Genomic DNA, 22,589 nt, shown 5'->3' with positions numbered 1-22,589 from the left:
TTAAAAGGCTAGTGCTCTAGCTCGAACGGGGACATCAAGCCCTATGGATCCATATATAACTACTCGCGGCCACCAGTTCTTATAACCGGCAGTTACTAGTTACCAAAGCTAAGGGATTTTTGGTTCAAACTCAGTGTAGAATTAAGTATGTACTTGTGTATATTGTTTAAAATAAAGTGCATGTATTCTCAGCCCAAAAATATAGATTGCAAAAGCAATTAAAAAGGGAGCAAATGAAACTCACTTTAGCAGCACATAAGGTCATTCACTGAAATGTGACCGAAACTCGGAATGCAAAATTAATCGTAGATCTCAACCTAGAGAACATATGTTGGTCAATACATGTCTAATAAGCTAGGTTAGGTCATAGTGTATCACAATCCTAATGCTCGAAAACATTAACAAAAGTCATATCAAAAGTCAACCTGACCCAATATGATCTTTAAATCTATACATGTTTATTAACATAATATAAGTCTTGATAATTGAACGAATTTATAGTTTATTAAGCTTAAAGTATTATTTATTTTAGGAGCTATATTATATTTGAATTATCATGGCAATTGAACATATTTTATTATTTCACATAGTTTTTCAATACTTGTAAAATCAGATTATAGTGTTTATAAAGCTTTAAAACATGATAAGACAATCAACTTTGACAATTGTTCAACAAGACGAGACGTGCCTTATATAGAAATTCATTTACTCGATTAGTAATATTTGAAAATCCAATTTATCAATCTCATAAACAAGTTGTTTAAATATCAATTGCAAATTCAAAAGCAATTCCGATTAATGTTAATCATAATTCAGTTGACCATAACTTTTAATCCGTTCCTTGAAAACACACGATTTCTAAATGAAAAGTTATTAATTTTTCGACAGCTTTCCAACAACATGCATATCATATACCTTTTATCAATAACATATGTATCAAATTCGTGATTCATCATAAACTATCTAATGACAAAATTAAAGGATACAAGCATGCATAAACATATATACTCGAGCACTAGTCATGGATACACTATTAATTTATAAAAGATAAAATATAAATGCTTACTTATCAATATTGTGATTCAATATTGTAGGAAAGTACGTAGACGCAACGGAGATGATAAACACTAGGTTTGACTTGCGAACAATACTCATGAACATTACCCATAACCTCCATAGCTACAACTCATAGTTTCCTTAGCTCTATCCCGCTCGCAAAACCCATTTTGAAATAACTCGCTCATGACCTCGTCGTAGTATTTTATGTATACTACTAAGAATAATACTCATACTACTAAATAATAATAATACGATTAATAATAATATTAATCTTAATAATAATAATAATAATAATAATAATAATAATAATAATAATAATAATAATAATAATAATAATAATAATAATTATAATTATAAATATATACAGAGAGTTGAGAGATTTAGAGATAGAGTAATCGGAGAAATGAGAAACGAGCTCGCTTTATAGATCTTTCCTGGATTTCATAGCCATGCGATCGCATGGCTATCAAGCCACATTCCCATGCGATCGCATGGGACTAGATTACAGCTCACAATTAATTTATCGTGTAGCTTGTCGACATATTATTTAATTATATATAATATATTTAATTTATATAATTAATTATATATTATATTATATTCACGTGCATAGTTGACTTGTAATTTTTGGTCCGTTGACTCGTATGTTGTCACTCGACTTATGTCTCGATTCTGGTTTCTCGAATGCATTTTCGTACGCTTAGAAAACTAGTACTTTTCGTTACGCGACGTGTACCTTTATCAAAAATTAAACTTAATCATTGATAAACTATGTCACTCGAAGTGTAGCTTTAATCAATTAAGTGTTTTGGTTATTTGCTTCTATAAATCATCGTCTCGTAGTATATACATATACATATATACATTTTTATTTTGAAATAGTGTTTTGCTGTAGCAAAGTTACTGCAGCAAAGTTTTTTTACTGTAGTAAATAGTGATTTTCGAAAACACTGTAGCTTTTCGGGTACTTTAGCAATTCGAAAATACTGTAGCAAATTAGTGTTTTACTGGTTCATCTTAAACGTTTTAGTTAACTTATCTAAATATCAATCGAATCAATAATCGAATGTTACTATCATTTACTAAATAACTTGAAATCATATATATATATATATATATATATATATATATATATATATATATATATATGCACATTAAGTTATATATATATATTGTTCGTGAATCTTCGAGAACAGTCAAAGAATAATTGATTACATGAATATAGTTTCAAAACTTGAGACTCAACATTACAGGCTTTGCTTATCGTGTCGAAAACATTAAATCATTTAAAGATAAAGTTTAAATTTGGTCAGAAATTTCCGGGTCGTCACAAAAGCAATCGACTATATTTAGCTTAAATTTTGTTTTGTGATGAACAATCGTCGATTAGGGTTTATGGAATTTCAATTTGTGGATTTTTCCTACAGACTACTCACGTCCTATGTTAATTGAAAGGTTTTTATATGGAGTAGAAATAATGGATCTGACAAATCTACCCTCACATGTGTTGCACATGTGAGGGCTTGACGTTTGAGTCTTAACGTCTGTTAGGAATGCATACTAACCATGTAACTAAATTAAACCACAGGTACCAACCACGCTACTTTTAAAGTTTAGGTGCTTTGGCGAAAAACTGAACAAACCACAGGTACTATCGACGTAATTTTTTCTTAAAAAAAAAAGTATGGACGATATAACCAATGAGGGGGAAGTTTATTGATGACGTATTGACGTGGTGGTCTTCGATTTATTATCAAGAGTTTCGTTAAATTCGCCTAGACATTAGGCAAAATCTATGTCTATGGTTGAAAAAGGTAGTCTAATTCTATTTGAAAGTGAGAGTCAAATGTGCTTATACGAGTAAATTTCTCTATAATTAACGAATCATCACTTTAAAAGGAAAAATTATCTGAATAATTTGGTAAGTACAAACTTGATCTTAATGATATTTCAATTTTTAAAATTCACCATAATTGTTTCCAAATCACAAAATTATGACACTTGAAAAAAACTAAGATAAGAGAAAAAAAAACGGTATTTACTGTAGCAAATAGTGATTTTCAAAAACACTGTAGCTTTTCGGGTATTGTAGCAATTCGAAAATACTGTAGCAAATTAGTGTTTTACTGGTTCATCTTAAACATTTTAGTTAACTTATCTAAATATCAATTGAATCAATAATCGAATGTTACTATCGTTTACTAAATAACTTGAAATCATATATATATATATGCACATTAAGTTATATATATATATATATATATATATATATATATATATATATATATATATATATATATATTGTTCGTAAATCTTCGAGAACAGTCAAAGAATAATTGATTACATGAATATAGTTCCAAAACTTTCGTGACTCAACATTACAGACTTTGCTTATCGTGTCGAAAACATTAAATCATTTAAAGATAAAGTTTAAATTTGGTCAAAAATTTCTGGATTGTCACACATATGGAGACAGATTTGTTGAACCGCATAGGAGATATCGGGTCTCGTAAACATCAAGTATTGTAAGGTGCCAGCTAGACTTCTAATTTCGGTTGGATCAGAATATGATGGACCTTCCGTACCACTAATTTTACCATTCGTATCAACCGGCGCTTTAACGGTTTTGCAAGTTGTCATACCAGCTCGAATGATGATGTCCTCTGCATACTTTTCCTGACTTAAAAATAGACCATGAGTATTTCGAGTGACTGAGATCCCGAGAAAGTAGTTAAGATCCCCCAAATCTTTCATGGAAAATTCACGTGCAAAAGAGGACATGAGTGTTGTACGAAGCTTGGTAGAAGATGTCACTAAAATAATATCATCCACGTAAAGTAGAAGATAAGCAGTATCATTACCATTAGTGTAAATAAAAAGAGAATGATCCGAGCTGCTGTTATGAAATCCTATCAATGAAGCAAAAGTGGCAAATTGTTGATACCAAGCCCGAGGCGCTTGCTTTAACCTGTATAGAGATCGTTTTAATAAGCAGACATGATCCGATTTGGAAGGGTCTCGAAAACCATAAGGTTGATACATATAAACTGTTTCATCAAGAGAGCCATGGAGAAATGCATTTTTGACATCCAATTGATTAATGTTCCATGATTTTGAGATAGCGATAGATAACACAAGTCGAATAGTAGCGGGCTTAACAACTGGACTGAAGGTTTCATTGCAGTCAATACCAACTATTTGAGATCTACCATCACCAACTAACCGTGCTTTATACCGTTCAAGTGAGCCATCTGATTTGATTTTGTGCCTGAAAATCCACATACTGCGAATAACATGCATGTTAGGTGTTCGCGGTACAAGTACCCAAGTATTATTATCAATTAAGGCCTTGTATTCATCAGTCATAGCCATGGTCCAATTAGGGTCGGAAAGGGCATCTTTGGGTGAGCGAGGGATATGAAAGATAGAGGTGAGTGTAGAAAGATTAAAAGGGACCTTGGGTTTGTAAATACCCTGCATGCCTCGAGTGATAACCGTACGAGTGGGTTGTGGTGTGTGATGACTTTGATCAGAAGGTGAGGTAGGAGAGACACATGGTGGTGTAGGAGGTGAGTTATCAGGACTCGTATTAGGCGAATTGGAGTTGGGAGATAGTGGTGGTGATTGGGCCGTATTAGTGGGTAATGGATCAGAGGGAGTTAGTGGACTCAATTCATGTGAAATAGGAAAGTGGGCTGAAGGAGAAGGTGGGCCGGAGGTAGTGGATATAGGATGTTGTGTTTGGGCCGATTGGTAAGTGAAGAAGGATGGATTGATTGAATCGGTGAGCTTTTGATATTGTGACGGAACTGATTTTGAAACATTGGCGAAAGGAAATGTGTGTTCATCAAAGGTGACATTGCGACATATAATGAATATTTTAGAAGACATATCATAGCATTTATACCCACGATGGTTGGAAGGATACCCTAGGAAAACGCAAGGAGTAGAACGTTGTTGTAGTTTATTGAGGGTGTGTATGAGGGAAGAAGCGGATAGCATAAGCAACCAAATGTGCGTAAATGAGAGTATGAAGGGATGCGATTGTAAAGACATTTGGTGGGGGAGCGGGAGTTGAGAGTTTTAGTTGGTAGAATATTTAGGAGATAGGTTGCCATTTGTAGTGCATAAGGCCAAAATGTGAGAGGCATGGAGGCATGAGAAAGTAAGGTTCGCATGATATTATTTATAGCACGTATTTTACGTTCAGATTTACCGTTTTGTTGAGAGGAGTAAGGGCAAGAGAAACGAAATTGCATGCCGTTAGTTTCACAAAATTGTTGAAAGTGTTTGTTGTTATATTCAGTCCCATTATCACATTGAAAGGTTTTTATGGATTTTTCAAACTGTGTTCGAATGTATTGGTTAAACGTAAGGAAAGTAGTAAACACATCCGATTTGTTAACTAGAGGGTAGGTCCACAAGAAATTTGTGTGATTATCTAAGTAGAGTATGTAATACCGGTGCCCATTTGTGCTAGGAACTGGTGAAGTCCATAAGTCACTGTGTATAATATCAAAAAGGAGACAAAGTATTATTAGATGAAGAAATAAAAGGTAACTTGATTTGTTTACCAAAAACACACGATTGACAAACGGAATTCAAAGTTTGTTTATTACAAGAAATAAACTGTTTATTATTAAGTGAACGTAAGACTTCATCGCTTGGGTTGAAATGTCCCGTTCATATTGATTATAAACGTTCCATATTAATTGATTTCGTTGCGAGGTTTTGACCTCTATATGAGACGTTTTTCAAAGACTGCATTCATTTTTAAAACAACCATAACCTTTATTTTATCAATAAAGGTTTTAAAAGTATTACGTAGATTATCAAATAATGATAATCTAAAATATACTGTTTACACACGACCATTACATAATGGTTTACAATAGAAATATATTACATCGACATATGTTTCTTGAATGCAGTTTTTACATAATATCATATAAACATGGACTCCAAATCTTGTCCTTATTTTAGTATGCAACAGCGGAAGCTCTTAGTATTCACCTGAGAATAAACATGCTTTAAACGTCAACAAAAATGTTGGTGAGTTATAGGTTTAACCTATATATATCAAATCGTAACAATAGACCACAAGATTTTATATTTCAATATACATCCCATACATAGAGATAAAAATCATTCATATGGTGAACACCTGGTAACCGACATTAACAAGATGCATATATAAGAATACCCCCATCATTCCGGGACACCCTTCGGATATGATATAAATTTCGAAGTACTAAAGCATCCGGTACTTTGGATGGGGTTTGTTATGCCCAATAGATCTATCTTTAGGATTCGCGTCAATTAGGGTGTCTGTTTCCTAATTATTAGATTACCAGACTTAATAAAAAGGGGCATATTCGATTTTGATAATTCGACCATACAATACAAGTTGATTAAGTTATGGTTGTAATAGATTTATTAGCAATTTTCACGTAGCTAAAATGAGTAGTTTTTACCAATTTTGTTTTGCTCTTCATTTCTTCATTTCTAATCCGTTTTGAGTGATTTAAGCGGCCACGGTTTAGTATTGAACTTGACTTTATGAAACTAAATAGAAAACGTATAGGTTTATAGTCGGAAATACAAGTTACAAGTCATTTTTGAAAGAGGTAGTCATTTTCGTCGAAAGAACGACATCTTGATGACTGTTTTGAAAAACATACTTTCACTTTGAGTTTAACCATGATTTTTGGATATGGTTTCATGTTCATAAGAAAAATCATTTTCCCAGAAGTATAGCTTTTAAATCAAAGTTTTTCATAGTTTTTAATTATCCAAACCAAAACAGCCCCCGGTTGTAACTACGACGGCGTAAATCCGGTTTTATGGTGTTTATCGTGTTTCCGGGTTTTAAATCATTAAATTAGCATATCATATAGATATAGAACATGTGTATAGTTGATTTTAAAAGTGTAGTTAGAAGGATTAACTTTATTTGCGAACAAGTTTAGAATTAACTAAACTATGTTCTAGTGATTACAAGTTTACCACTTCGAATATGATAGCTTTTCATGTATGAATTGAATGATGTTATGAACATCATTACTACCTTAAGTTCCTTGGATAAACCTACTGGAAAAGAGAAAAATGGATCTAGCTTCAACGGATCCTTGGATGGCTCGAAGTTCTTGAAGCAGAATCATGACACGAAAACAAGTTCAAGTAAGATCATCACTCGAAATAAGATTGTTATAGTTATAGAAATTGAACCAAAGTTTGAATATGAGTATTACCTTATATTAGAAAGATATTTTACTGTAAATAAGAAAGATTTCTTGAGGTTGGATGATCACTCTACAAGATTGGAAGTAAGCTAGCAAACTTGGAAGTATTCTTGATTTTATGAAACTAGAACTTGTAGAATTTATGAAGAACACTTAGAACTTGAAGATAGAACTTGATAGAGATCAATTAGATGAAGAAAATTGAAGAATGAAAGTGTTTGTAGGTGTTTTTGGTCGTTGGTGTATGGATTAGATATAAAGGGTATGTAATTTTGTTTTCATGTAAATAAGTCATGAATGATTACTCATATTTTTGTAATTTTATGAGATATTTCATGCTAGTTGCCAAATGATGGTTCTCACATGTTTTAGGTGACTCACATGGGCTGCTAAGAGCTGATCATTGGAGTGTATATACCAATAGTACATACATCTAAAAGCTGTGTATTGTACGAGTACGAATACGGGTGCATACGAGTAGAATTGTTGATGAAACTGAACGAGGATGTAATTGTAAGCATTTTTGTTAAGTAGAAGTATTTTGATAAGTGTCTTGAAGTCTTTCAAAAGTGTATGAATACATATTAAAACACTACATGTATATATATTTTAACTGAGTCGTTAAGTCATCGTTAGTCGTTACATGTAAGTGTTGTTTTGAAACCTTTAGGTTAACGATCTTGTTAAATGTTGTTAAGCCAATGTTTATAATATCAAATGAGATTTTAAATTATTATATTATCATGATATTATGATGTACAAATATCTCTTAATATGATATATATACATTAAATGTCGTTACAACGATAATCATTACATATATGTCTCGTTTCAAAATCATTAAGTTAGTAGTCTTGTTTTTACATATGTAGTTCATTATTAATATACTTAATGATATGTTTACTTATCATAATATCATGTTAACTATATATATAACCATATATATGTCATCATATAGTTTTTACAAGTTTTAACGTTCGTGAATCACCGGTCAACTTGGGTGGTCAATTGTCTATATGAAACCTATTTCAATTAATCAAGTCTTAACAAGTTTGATTGCTTAACATGTTGGAAACACTTAATCATGTAAATAACAATTTCATTTAATATAATTATAAACATGGAAAAGTTCGGGTCACTACAGTACCTACCCGTTAAATAAATTTCGTCCCGAAATTTTAAGCATTTGGAGGTGTTGACGTATCTTCTGGAAATAAATGCGGGTATTTCTTCTTCATCTGATCTTATCGTTCCCAGGTGAACTCGGGTCCTCTACGAGCATTCCATCGAACCTTAACAATTGGTATCTTATTTTGCTTAAGTCTTTTAACCTCACGATCCATTATTTCGACGGGTTCTTCGATGAATTGAAGTTTTTCGTTGATTTGGATTTCATCTAACGGAATAGTGAGATCTTCTTTAGCAAAACATTTCTTCAAATTCGAGACGTGGAAAGTGTTATGTACAGCTGCGAGTTGTTGAGGTAACTCAAGTCGGTAAGCTACTGGTCCGACACGATCAATAATCTTGAATGGTCCGATATACCTTGGATTTAATTTCCCTCATTTACCAAATCGAACAACGCCTTTCCAAGGTGCAACTTTAAGCATGACCATCTCTCCAATTTCAAATTCTATATCTTTTCTTTTAATGTCAGTGTAGCTCTTTTGTCGACTTTGGGCGGTTTTCAACCGTTGTTGAATTTGGATGATCTTCTCGGTAGTTTCTTGTATTATCTCGGACCCGTAATCTGTCTATCCCCCACTTCACTCCAATAAATCGGAGACCTGCACTTTCTACCATAAAGTGCTTCAAACGGTGCCATCTCAATGCTTGAATGATAGCTGTTGTTGTAGGAAAATTCTGCTAACGGTAGATGTCGATCCTAACTGTTCCCGAAATCAATAACACATGCTCGTAGCATGTCTTCAAGCGTTTGTATCGTCCTTTCGCTCTGCCCATCAGTTTGTGGATGATAGGCAGTACTCATGTCTAGACGAGTTCCTAATGCTTGCTGTAATGTCTGCCAAAATCTTGAAAGAAATCTGCCATCCCTATCAGAGATAATAGAGATTGGTATTCCATGTCTGGAGACGACTTCCTTCAAATACAGTCGTGCTAACTTCTCCATCTTGTCATCTTCTCTTATTGGCAGGAAGTGTGCTGACTTGGTGAGACGATCAACTATTACCCAAATAGTATCATAACCACTTGCAGTCCTTGGTAATTTAGTAATGAAATCCATGGTAATGTTTTCCCATTTCCATTCCGGGATTTCAGGTTGTTGTAGTAGACCTGATGGTTTCTGATGCTCAGCTTTGACCTTAGAACACGTCAAACATTCTCCTACATATTTAGCAATATCGGCTTTCATACCTGGCCACCAAAAATGTTTCTTAAGATCCTTGTACATCTTCCCCGTTCCAGGATGTATTGAGTATTTGGTTGATGTTTTAGCAGAGTAGTATATAAAATAGCTTATATTTTTGCAGAAAATACTATTAAATACGATACAATTTTACACAAGATATTTATTTATTTATAGAATGGATATACTTAAACCTTGCTACAACACTTATAGGCAGTGTACCTAATCGTACAGTAGTGTAGTTTTTAGTAAGTCCGGTTCGTTCCACAGGGAATCTTTTTAAACAAAGCTTAACGCTATATTAGTTTACTTTTATAAAAATACAAATATATATATATATAAGTAATATTATTATTATAAAGGGGGGTTTTTACCGTTTAATGACCGGTTTGTCGATTTTAAAACTTTAGTCGCAGTTAAAACCAAATGTAAAATATTAAAAATAAATACAAGACTTAAATTAAAGCATAAAGTAAATAACGATAATGAAATTGCGAATAATAAAAGTGCGATAAAATAAACTTGCGATAATTAAAAAGTATGATAATTAAAAGTGCAATTAAATACAATAACAATAAAAATGCGATAATTAGAAGTGCAATTAAATATAAAATAAAGGAAATTAAATATGAAATAAAAGAATTATGCTTATTTAAACTTCTGTAATCATGATGTTTGACGTGTTGATTTTAGTTTTATGCCCATGGGTTAATTGTCCTTTGTCCTGGATTATTTAATATGTTCGTCTGGTTTTTGTCCATAACAGTCCATCAGTCATAAATATAAAGTGCGAGTGTCCTCGTCAAATTATTCTTATACCCGAAGTTAAATATTCCAACTAATTGGGGACTTAAACTGTAACAAGATTTTAATACTTTGTTTAATAATTACACCAGGATGTCGACTGAGTGTAACCCAAGGTTTTAATATTTTGTTATCAATTATACCAAGTGTCCTTTTACATAATTTCACCCCTGTTTTAATTATTCTAGTGGCTATTAATCCATTCCCGTGTCCGGTTAAATGAACGATTATTCGTACATATAAATACCCCGCCCATCGTGTCCGATCGAGTGTATATGGTAATTTATAGGGACGCCCAATTGTAAATCTTTATATTAACATTAACAAACTATCATTTAGTTAAACAAATATAAAGCCCATTAATAGCCCATAGTCTAATTTCTACAAGTGTCGTTCTTTTGTCCAAACCCCAATTATGGTACAACGCCCAATTACCCAATTTTAGTAATTAGCCCAACATCATGATTACTTCGGATTAAATAAGCATAATAATAACTTAGCTACGAGACATTAAATTAAAAAGGTTGAACATAACTTACAATGATTAAAAATAGCGTAGCGTTACACGGACAGAATTTCGACTTACACCCTTACAACATTCGCTAACATACCCTTATTATTAGAATTATAATTAAAATTAAAATATAAATTATAAATATATATATATATATATATTTTACGTATGAATGAGAAAAGAGAAAGATAGATGGATTTGTGGTGCACCAAAGCTCGATTTTTATAGGCATGTGGGCTGGAACTGGGGCTCATGAGATCGCATGGATTTATGCCTTCCAGGCCATGCGATCGCATGGCCAGCTGGGGAGGCTCATATTTGGTTGTTTTCTTCTGCCGACGGTTTTATAAATAATATAATATATTAAATAATTATAAGAATTATTTAAATATTATATTATATTTATGTGCATACTTGACTTGTAATTTTTAGTCCGTTGCGTCGAGCGTTGAGAGTTGACTCATGTCCCGGTTTCGGATTTTCGAACGTCCTTGCGTATAATTTAATATCTTGTACTTTGCGTTTTGAATCTTGTACTCTTGTAATTTCGAGACGTTTCTTATCAATAATTGGAACCTCTTTGATTGTATTTTGTACTTTTGAGCTTTTTGGTCGTTTGCGTCTTCAATTCGTCGAATCTGTCTTTTGTCTTCACCTTTTATTATTTAAACGAATATTACTTGTAAATAGAACAATTGCAACTAAAAGCTTGTCTTTCTTGAGGAATAATGCTATGAAATATATGTTCGTTTTTAGCATTATCACTGGTTTTATGAGCTTCTCTAAGTACCATTTCTCTCATATCTCCAAATTTTGGTACCCAAATTCTTTCAGCCCTATACCGGGTTCCGTCTTCCCGAATATTAAGATGCTTCTCCGATCCTTTAGGTATTTCATCCTTTAAATTTCCCTCTTTTAAAACTCCTTATTGCGCCTCCTTTATTTGAGTAGTAAGGTTAGTGTGAATCATTATATTCATATATTTTACTCGAATGGGTTCTCTGTCCTTTCTGCTCAAGGCGTCGGCTATCACATTTGCCTTCCCCTGGTGGTAACGAATCTCAAAGTCGTAATCATTCAACAATTCAATCCACCTACGCTGCCTCATATTCAGTTGTTTCTGATTAAATATGTGTTGAAGACTTTTGTGGTCGGTATATATAATACTTTTGACCCCATATAAGTAGTGCCTCCAAGTCTTTAATGCAAAAACAACCGCGCCTAATTCCAAATCATGCGTCGTATAATTTTGTTCGTAAATCTTCAATTGTCTAGACGCATAAGCAATCACCTTCGTTCGTTGCATTAATACACAACCGAGACCTTGCTTTGATGCGTCACAATAAGTCACAAAATCATCATTCCCTTCAGGCAATGACAATATAGGTGCCGTAGTTAGCTTTTTCTTTAATAACTGAAACGCTTTCTCTTGTTCATCCTTCCATTCAAATTTCTTCCCTTTATGCGTTAATGCAGTCAAGGATTTTGCTATTCTGGAAAAGTCTTGGATGAACCTTCTGTAGTAACCAGCTAGTCCTAAAAACTGACGTATATGCTTCGGAGTTTTTGGGGTTTCCCACTTTTCAACGGTTTCGATCATTGCCGGGTCCACCTGGATACCTTCTTTGTTCACTATGTGACCGAGGAATTAAACTTCTTCCAACCAAAATGCACACTTTGAAAATTTAGCGTACATTTTTTCTTTCCTCAATACTTCTAGCACTTTTCTCAAATGTTCTTCGTGCTCTTGATCATTCTTTGAGTAAATAAGTATGTCATCAATGAAAACAATGAAAAACTTGTCAAGATATGGCCCACACACTCGGTTCATAAGGTCCATGAACACAGCTGGTGCGTTAGTCAATCCAAACGGCATAACCATAAACTCGTAATGACCATAACGCGTCCTAAAAGCAGTTTTTGGAATATCATCCTACTTTACTCGCATTTGATGATATCCAGAACGTAAATCGATCTTCGAATAAACAGACGAGCCTTGTAGTTGATCAAATAAGTCGTCGATTCTCGGTAGTGGGTAGCGGTTCTTGATGGTAAGTTTGTTCAACTCTCTGTAGTCGATACACAACCTGAATGTACCATCTTTCTTCTTGACAAACAAAACTGGAGCTCCCCACGGTGATGTGCTTGGTCGAATGAAACCACGCTCTAAAAGTTCTTGTAATTGGCTTTGCAGTTCTTTCATCTCGCTGGGTGCGAGTCTATAAGGAGCACGAGCTATTGGTGCAGCTCCTGGTACAAGATCTATATGAAATTCAACGGATCGATGTGGGGGTAATCCCGGTAATTCTTTCGGAAATACATCGGGAAATTCTTTTGCGACGGGAACATCATTGATGCTCTTTTCTTCAGTTTGTACTTTCTCGACGTGTGCTAGAATAGCATAGCAACCTTTTCTTATTAGTTTTTGTGCCTTCAAATTACTAATAAGATGTAGCTTCGTGTTGCTCTTTTCTCCGTACACCATTAAGGGTTTTCCTTTTTCTCGTATAATGCGAATTGCATTTTTGAAACAAACGATCTCTGTTTTCACTTCTTTTAACCAGTCCATACCGATTATCACATCAAAACTCCCTAACTCTACTGGTATCAAGTCAATCTTAAATGTTTCGCTAACCAGTTTAATTTCTCGATTCCAGCATATATTATCTGCTGAAATTAATTTACCATTTGCTAATTCGAGTAAAAATTTACAATCCAAAGGCATCAATGGACAACTTAATTTAGCACAAAAATCTCTACTCATATAGCTTCTATCCGCACCCGAATCAAATAAAACGTAAGCAGATTTATTGTCAATAAGAAACGTACCCGTAACAAGCTCCGGGTCTTCCTGTGCCTTTGCCGCATTAATATTGAAAACTCTTTCGCGGCCTTGTCCATTCGTGTTCTCCTGGTTCGGGCAATTTCTAATAATGTAGCCCAGTTTTCCACATTTATAACAAACTACGTTGGCATAACTTGCTCCGACACTACTTGCTCCGCCATTACTCGTTCCGACACCATTTGTTCCTTTCGTTCTATTAACCCCTGGTCCGTAGACCTCACACTTCGCCGCGCTATGACCATTTCTTTTACACTTGTTGCAAAATTTGGTGCAGAACCCCGAGTGATACTTTTCACACCTTTGGCATAGCTGCTTCTGATTGTTGTTGTTGTTGTGGTTATTATTGTTGTTGGGATGATTGTTGTAGTTGCTGTTGTTGTTGTTGTTGTTGTTATTGTTATTGTTGTTGTTGTTGTTGTTGTTGGGCCGTTTGTTGTAGTTGCGATTGATGTTGCGATTGTTGGGAAAGTTGTTACGATTATTGTTGTAATTGCTGTTGTTGTTGTATTGGTGATTCTTATCACCGTTTTTCTCCCACTTTCTTTTAACTTGCTTCACATTGGACTCTTCAGCAGTCTGTTCTTTAATTCTTTCCTCAATCTGGTTCGCTAGTTTGTGAGCCATTCTACATGCCTGTTGTATGGAGGCGGGCTCATGTGAACTTATATCTTCTTGGATTCTTTCCGGTAATCCTTTCACAAACGCATCGATCTTCTCTTCCTCATCTTCGAACGCTCCCGGACACAATAGGCACAATTCTGTGAATGGTCTTTCGTACATGGTAATATCAAATCCTTGGGTTCGTAACCCTCTAAGTTCTGTCTTGAGCTTATTGACCTCGGTTCTGGGACGGTACTTCTCGTTCATCAAGTGCTTGAATGCTGACCACGGTAGTGCGTAAGCATCATCTTGTCCCACTTGCTCTAGATAGGTATTCCACCATGTTAACGCAGAACCTGTGAAGGTATGCGTAGCGTACTTCACTTTGTCCTCTTCAGTACACTTACTTATGGCAAACACCGATTCGACCTTCTCGGTCCACCGTTTCAATCCGACCGGTCCTTCGGTTCCATCAAATTCCAAAGGTTTGCAGGCAGTGAATTCTTTGTAGGTGCATCCTGCACGATTTCATGTACTGCTAGATCCAAGGTTGTTGTTGGTATGTAGCGCAGCCTGTACTGCGGCTATGTTTGAAGCAAGAAAGGCACGAAATTCCTCTTCGCTCATATTCAAGGTGTGTCGAGTAGTCGGTGCCATTTCCTTCAAAATAGTCAAATGAAACGAGTTAATCATATAGAATATCAAGAGTAGTCAATAGTATTTCGTAGCGTAATATGAACTTATTTATAAAAGCTCTTTCTTCATATTAGCGTTTTATACTCTTTAATTCGGGTAGTACCTACCCGTTAAGTTCATACTTAGTAGCTAACATACCATTTCAACTACTACAATTCTATATGAAAAACTAATCACAAAAACAAAAACAAAAAATATATCATATTCAAGTTTTTATACAATAACTTGCAAACTTACAATACCGCTATTTTACATATAGCATGAAATATAGCACATAAAACTTTGATACAAAGTAGTTGCGAAGATAATTCTAGTTAATAAATAAGGCGTTCAGCAAAGGCAATAAAGACACGTAATTCATACGTCCAGAAACAAGTCATGCATTCTGGTTTTACTAATACCACTTCCCATCCTTGGTTTTGTGGAACATAACCGTTGTGACCGATAGTAATACAATGTGTTGTAACGTCGTCAAAAGGATGAAGGTTACGTAATGACCAACATTATCGTAATAACCTAATAACCTCATTTCTTACCCCAATTACCGACTCCGTCACTTGTGGGAACGTTTTGTTTAATAGTTGTAGGCCGATGTTCTTGTTCTCACTTTGGTGAGAAGCGAACATTACTAACCCGTAAGTATAACATGCTTCTTTATGTTGCATGTTAGCCACTTTTTCTAAATCACGAAGTCCTATATTCGGATATATTGAGTCAAAATAATTTATTAACCCATTGCGTAAAATAGCATTTGGGTTCCCCGCAATATATGCGTCAAAGTAAACACATCGTAACTTATGGATTTCCCAATGTGATATCCCCCATCTTTCGAACGAAAGCCTTTTATAAACCAAGGCATTCTTGGAACGTTCTTCGAATGTCTTACAAACTGATCTCGCCTTAAATAGTTGTGCCGAGGAATTCTGACCGACTCTAGACAAAATTTCATCAATCATGTCTCCGGGTAGGTCTCTTAAAATATTGGGTTGTCTATCCATTTTGTATTTTTATACTGTAAAATAGACAAGAGTTAGATTCATAAAAAAAATACTTATTAATACAAGCAATTTTTACATATATCATAAAGCATAAGCACACTATATTACATATATTACACCACACGAATACAACTATCTTATTCCGACTCGCTCGTTTCTTCTTCTTCGGTTTTGGTTTGTTTTGCCAAGTTTCTAGGGATATATGATGTTCCCCAAATACGAGCCGTCGTTTTCCACATTGGTTTAGAAAAACCTGGTGGTTTAGAGGTTCCCGGGTTATTGTCACAACTTAAGAAATACGGGTGTTGACGATACATATAAAGTTCATCGGGTTTGGAATCAAATTTCTCTATTTTTATGCCCTTTCCCTTATTGTTCTCTTTTGCCTTATTAAATTGTGTTGGGTTAATTTCTATAACATCATCGGAATCCTTGTCGGGATCCGATTCATCGGAGAATTGGTAATCCTCCCAATACTTTGCTTCCTTGGCGGAAACACCATTGACCATAATTAACTTTGGTCGGTTGGTTGGAGATTTTCTTTTACTTAATCGTTTTATTATTTCCCCCACTGGTTCTATTTCTTCTTCCAGTTCTGATTCTTCTTTCGGTTCCGATTCTTCTTCCGGTTCCGACTCTTCTTCCGGTTCCTCTCCGGGAACTTGTGAATCAGTTCACGAATCATTCCAATTTACATTTGACTCTTCATTATTATTAGGTGAGTCAATGGGACTTGTTCTAGAGGTAGACATCTATCACATAATATCAAACACGTTAAGAGATTAATATATCACATAATATTCACATGTTAAAAATATATAGTTTCCAACAAAAATGTTAAGCAATCATTTTTAAAGAAAACACGGTCGAAGTCCAGACTCACTAATGCATCCTAACAAACTCGATAAGACACACTAATGCAAATTTTCTGGTTCTCTAAGACCAACGCTCTGATACCAACTGAAATGTCCCGTTCATATTGATTATAAACGTTCCATATTAATTGATTTCGTTACGAGGTTTTGACCTCTATATGAGACGTTTTTCAAAGACTGCATTCATTTTTAAAACAACCATAAACTTTATTTTATTAATAAAGGTTTTAAAAGCATTACTTAGATTATCAAATAATGATAATCTAAAATATACTGTTTACACACGACCATTACATAATGGTTTACAATAGAAATATATTACATCGACATATGTTTCTTGAATGCAGTTTTTACATAATATCATACAAACATGGACTCCAAATCTTGTCCTTATTTTAGTATGCAACAGCGTAAGCTCTTAGTATTCACCTGAGAATAAACATGCTTTAAACGTCAACAAAAATGTTGGTGAGTTATAGGTTTAACCTATATATATCAAATCGTAACAATAGACCACAAGATTTCATATTTCAATATACATCCCATACATAGAGATAAAAATCATTCATATGGTGAACACCTGGTAACCGACATTAATAAGATGCATATATAAGAATATCCCCATCATTCCGGGACACCCTTCGGATATGATATAAATTTCGAAGTACTAAAGCATCCGGTACTTTGGATGGGGTTTGTTATGCCCAATAGATCTATCTTTAGGATTCGCGTCAATTAGGGTGTCTGTTCCCTAATTCTTAGATTACCAGACTTAATAAAAAGGGGCATATTCGATTTCGATAATTCAACCATAGAATGTAGTTTCACGTACTTGTGTCTATTTTGTAAATCATTTATAAAACCTGCATGTATTCTCATCCCAAAAATATTATATTTTAAAAGTGGGACTATAACTCACTTTCACCAAATATCACTTCTTCGAGAATTTGACTTGGCCACGGGTTGATTCACGAACCTATAACAATATATACATATATCAAAATATGATCGAAATATATTCACAATATTTTCTTTATTACGTGTTGATGATTTTTAGTTGTCCAGTTAGCGGTCCGATGTTAGAAGTCCACAATTGATCGTACATGAATAATTTAATATATATATCTTGAATCAATCCACGACCCAGTGTATACATATCTCAGTATTGATCACAACTCAAACTATATATATTTTGGAATCAACCTCAACCCTGTATAGCTAACTCCAACATTCACATATAGAGTGTCTATGGTTGTTCCGAAATATATATAGATGTGTCGACATGATAGGTCGAAACATTGTATACATGTCTATGGTATCTCAAGATTACATAATATACAATACAAGTTGATTAAGTTATGGTTGTAATAGATTTGTTACCAATTTTCACGTAGCTAAAATGAGTAGTTTTTACCAATTTTGTTTTGCTCTTCATTTCTTCATTTCTAATCCGTTTTGAGTGATTTAAGTGGCCACGGTTTAGTATTGAACTTGAATTTATGAAATTAAATAGAAAAGGTATAGGTTTATAGTCGTAAATACAAGTTACAAGTCGTTTTTGAAAGAGGTAGTCATTTCCGTCGAAAGAACGACATCTTGATGACTGTTTTGAAAAACATACTTTTACTTTGAGTTTAACCATGATTTTTGGATATGGTTTCATGTTCATAAGAAAAATTATTTTCCCAGAAGTATAGCTTTTAAATCAAAGTTTTTCATAGTTTTTAATTATCCAAACCAAAACAGCCCCCGGTTGTAACTACGACGGCGTAAATCCAGTTTTATGGTGTTTATCGTGTTTTCGGGTTTTAAATCATTAAATTAGCATATAATATAGATATATAACATGTGTATAGTTGATTTTAAAAGTGTATTTAGAAGGATTAACTTTATTTGCGAACAAGTTTAGAATTAACTAAACTATGTTCTAGTGATTACAAGTTTACCACTTCGAATATGATAGCTTTTCATGTATGAATCGAATGATGTTATGAACATCATTACTACCTTAAGTTCCTTGGATAAACCTACTGAAAAATAGAAAAATGGATCTAGCTTCAACGGATCCTTGGATGGCTCGAAGTTCTTGAAGCAGAATCATGACACGAAAACAAGTTCAAGTAAGATCATCACTCGAAATAAGATTGTTATAGTTATAGAAATTGAACCAAAGTTTGAATATGAGTATTACCTTATATTAGAAAGATATCTTACTGTAAATAAAAAAGATTTCTTGAGGTTGGATGATCACTCTAAGATTGGAAGTAAGCTAGCAAACTTGGAAGTATTCTTGATTTTATGAAACTATAACTTGTAGAATTTATGAAGAACACTTAGAACTTGAAGATAGAACTTGAGAGAGATCAATTAGATGAAGAAAATTGAAGAATGAAAGTGTTTGTAGGTGTTTTTGGTCATTGGTGTATGGATTAGATATAAAGGATATGTAATTTTGTTTTCATGTAAATAAGTCAAGAATGATTACTCATATTTTTGTAATTTTATGAGATATTTCATGCTAGTTGCCAAAAGATAGTTCCCACATGTGTTAGGTGACTCACATGGGCTACTAAGAGCTGATCATTGGAGTGTATATACTAATAGTACATACATCTAAAAGCTGTGTATTGTACGAGTACGAATACGGGTGCATACGAGTAGAATTGTTGATGAAACTGAACGAGGATGTAATTGTAAGCATTTTTGTTAAGTAGAAGTATTTTGATAAGTGTCTTGAAGTCTTTAAAAAGTGTATGAATACATATTAAAACACTACATGTATATACATTTTAACTGAGTCGTTAAGTCATCGTTAGTCGTTACATGTAAGTGTTGTTTTGAAACCTTTAGGTTAACGATCTTGTTAAATGTTGTTAACCCAATGTTTATAATATCAAATGAGATTTTAAATTATTATATTATCATGATATTATGATGTATGAATATCTCTTAATATGATATATATACATTAAATGTCGTTACAACGATAATTGTTACATATATGTCTCGTTTCAAAATCATTAAGTTATTAGTCTTGCTTTTACATATGTAGTTCATTGTTAATATACTTAATGATATGTTTACTTATCATAATATCATGTTAACTATATATATAACCATATATATGTCATCATATAGTTTTTACAAGTTTTAACGTTCGTGAATCACCGGTCAACTTGGGTGGTCAATTGTCTATATGAAACCTATTTCAATTAATCAAGTCTTAACAAGTTTGATTCCTTAACATGTTGGAAACACTTAATCATGTAAATAACAATTTCATTTAATATAATTATAAACATGGAAAAGTTCGGGTCACTACATGGGTGTCCAAGACGGTGATGCCATAAGTCCTGAGAAAAAGCAGCAAATGTGGAAGGTGTGGATATGTGACGTAGTACGGAGTTGGTATTAGGATAAAGATTGCCTGTACTATTACATCTCAGAACCGGTTTGCCCTGCGGAAAATCCTTCACAATAAAACCAAAAGGATCAAATTCTAAAGAAATGTTATTATCAACAGATAAACGACGAACAGATATAAGGTTCTTAATTAGATTGGGTGAATGTAGAATGTTTTGTAGATAAAGTGGGCGGGAAGTGTTTAAAAGGGTAGATTTGCCGAACCCATGAATTGGCATACCATGACCATTCCCAACAATTATATTTTTATGATGCCTTAAAGGATAATAAGACTCGAGATTACCTGAGTTCACGGTCATATGAGAAGTAGCCCCGGTGTCCATGTACCATATATCGTCAGGAGGGTTGAGTGTCATGGTGTGCATAGCTTGATCCAAATCTGTTGGACAATATCCTGAAACTGACCCATTAGAGAAATGGGCATGTGATGGCCTCGGACCCAAAATTCCATCCTGATTCGAATTTGATGAGTAGCTACTGTTGGGCCTGGCCCAATTGTTAGTTGGATAGGGGCATGGTGGAGTAGTCCAATTAGGCGGATTAGTCCATTGGGGAGAGGAATACATCCACGGTGGGTAACCTGACCATTGAGGCGATTGATTTGGTGACGCACGACCACGTCCACGGTTGCTCCGACCTCGATTGGAACCACGGCCACTTCGTCCACGATTGGTATTGTATCGAAAATTGGAATTTGTCTGCCAATCGGTTGATTGTTGCGGATCTGGGATACTTGCAGGTTTAGGGTTTGGAGTGACGACGAGGGCAGCATCAGTGGTGGTGTGATTGTTGATTACTTGCTTCTGTTTTCTTGTCTCTTCCAGAATCAACTTCGAACGAGCATCGTAGAATGAAGGGAGTTTGTCCAAATGAGTAAAATAAGTACCAGCTGTATCAAAATTGTCGTTCAATCCGGCAATTAGCTGAAGAACCATCCGATCGTCGGTGACCTTATCACCAACATTGCGAAGCTGATCGGCCAAGACTTTGATCTGTTGATAATAGGCAGCACAATTTTGGAAATCGTCAAGTCGGATGGTGTTGAATTCGCGTTGAAGATAAAGGGCTCTAGAGTTTTTGTTGTCTTGGAATATATTTTGCAATCGATTCCAAGCATTCTCTGTAGTAGATTCATCTTCAATGATTTGATTCATTAAATCATTCGAGATGGTAGCATACATCCACTGAAGAACAAGGGCATCTGTAACGACCCAACTTTTTTGCCTTGTTTTTGTGCCTTGTATTTTTGCGAAACTGCGTATTTGTGCGTACTGTGCTACTTTATACCCTGGAATCTTTATACACATGGCTTACTTTCATTTATATGATAAAACGTGCCTTTAAGTACGTAGGTTACTTAACTTGATCACCGGAAGCCTTTATGACCGTTAGTGTCACTTGACATTACGAACAAACTACGTACTGCGTACACGTTTAACTTTTGTCGTAATCGGAATATTATGACTATGAAAGCTTAATTATTATTTCATAATAATAATTACTTGGTTTTTGGATGCTTAATTACGCGTAGTAATTTACGTATGCTTACTAGTTAGTCTTGTTGGACTTTCTACCTTGTTGGGCCTTAGCCCACCCTACACTAGTTAGTGGACTATTTAATTAGCCCAATTATTACTAGCTAGTAACCCATTAATATGTAAGACAAATGCTCATTTATTAGAGGGAACATACTAGCATTTATGTCAAGTATTATCCTTAATGTTGCATGGGATCCTAACATAAGCACCAACTTTAGACAACCATTAACCAAAAAGCAAACTTTTGTCCCCCTTGTCCCCCCTCATTTCCAACGGCCACCACCCCCTCCCCTTACCCCATTCACCTATAAATACTAGCCTTATTTCATCCATTTTACACTTGCTTTCATTTGTAATTCACACACACTCACTCTCTAATTCTCTCTAGTTCTTTTTCTCTCTAAAAGTGTAAGTATTTTGAATTTCTCTTCTTCTTCTCCTTCTCCTTCTCATCATCACGAATTCATCATCATCATCATCATGGGTCTAGCTTTTTGCTTTTGATCTTGATTACATCTTGTGGATTCAAACATGGATTTGAATCTTTCAAGAACATGGAAGATTCAAGCTTTCTAGCTTTGAATCTTCATCCACTTTGTAGATCTATATTTTTTTAAACTTTAATCT

The 22,589-nt window shown here is 34.3% G+C and overlaps 1 protein-coding gene across 1 annotated transcript; it reads right to left on the bottom strand.

Annotated features, from left to right (window-relative positions):
- Positions 1-3,489: 3,489 nt before the first annotated feature.
- Positions 3,490-21,605, bottom strand: LOC139855069 (uncharacterized). Its single transcript, XM_071844325.1, has 2 exons — positions 20,324-21,605; positions 3,490-4,988 (listed from the first exon to the last, which is right to left on the bottom strand). The coding sequence occupies exons 1-2, from the start codon at positions 21,603-21,605 to the stop codon at positions 3,490-3,492; spliced, it is 2,781 nt and encodes a 926-aa protein (XP_071700426.1).
- Between the last annotated feature and the right edge of the window lie 984 nt (positions 21,606-22,589).

The sequence above is a fragment of the Rutidosis leptorrhynchoides genome, chromosome 6, assembly GCF_046630445.1.
Source record: "Rutidosis leptorrhynchoides isolate AG116_Rl617_1_P2 chromosome 6, CSIRO_AGI_Rlap_v1, whole genome shotgun sequence".
NCBI lineage: Eukaryota > Viridiplantae > Streptophyta > Magnoliopsida > Asterales > Asteraceae > Rutidosis > Rutidosis leptorrhynchoides.
This window is presented reverse-complemented; position numbering and strand designations above follow the sequence as displayed.

What these genes read in the sequence shown, in the direction of transcription:
- LOC139855069 (XM_071844325.1), bottom strand. Translation starts at nt 21,605, where the DNA reads ATGTATGCTACCATCTCGAATGATTTAATGAATCAAATCATTGAAGAT. An exon ending in TCACCGTCTTGGACACCCAT is followed by an intron (nt 4,989 to 20,323) that starts GTAGTGACCCGA and finishes GCGTTTTCCTAG; the next exon opens with GGTATCCTTCCAACCATCGT.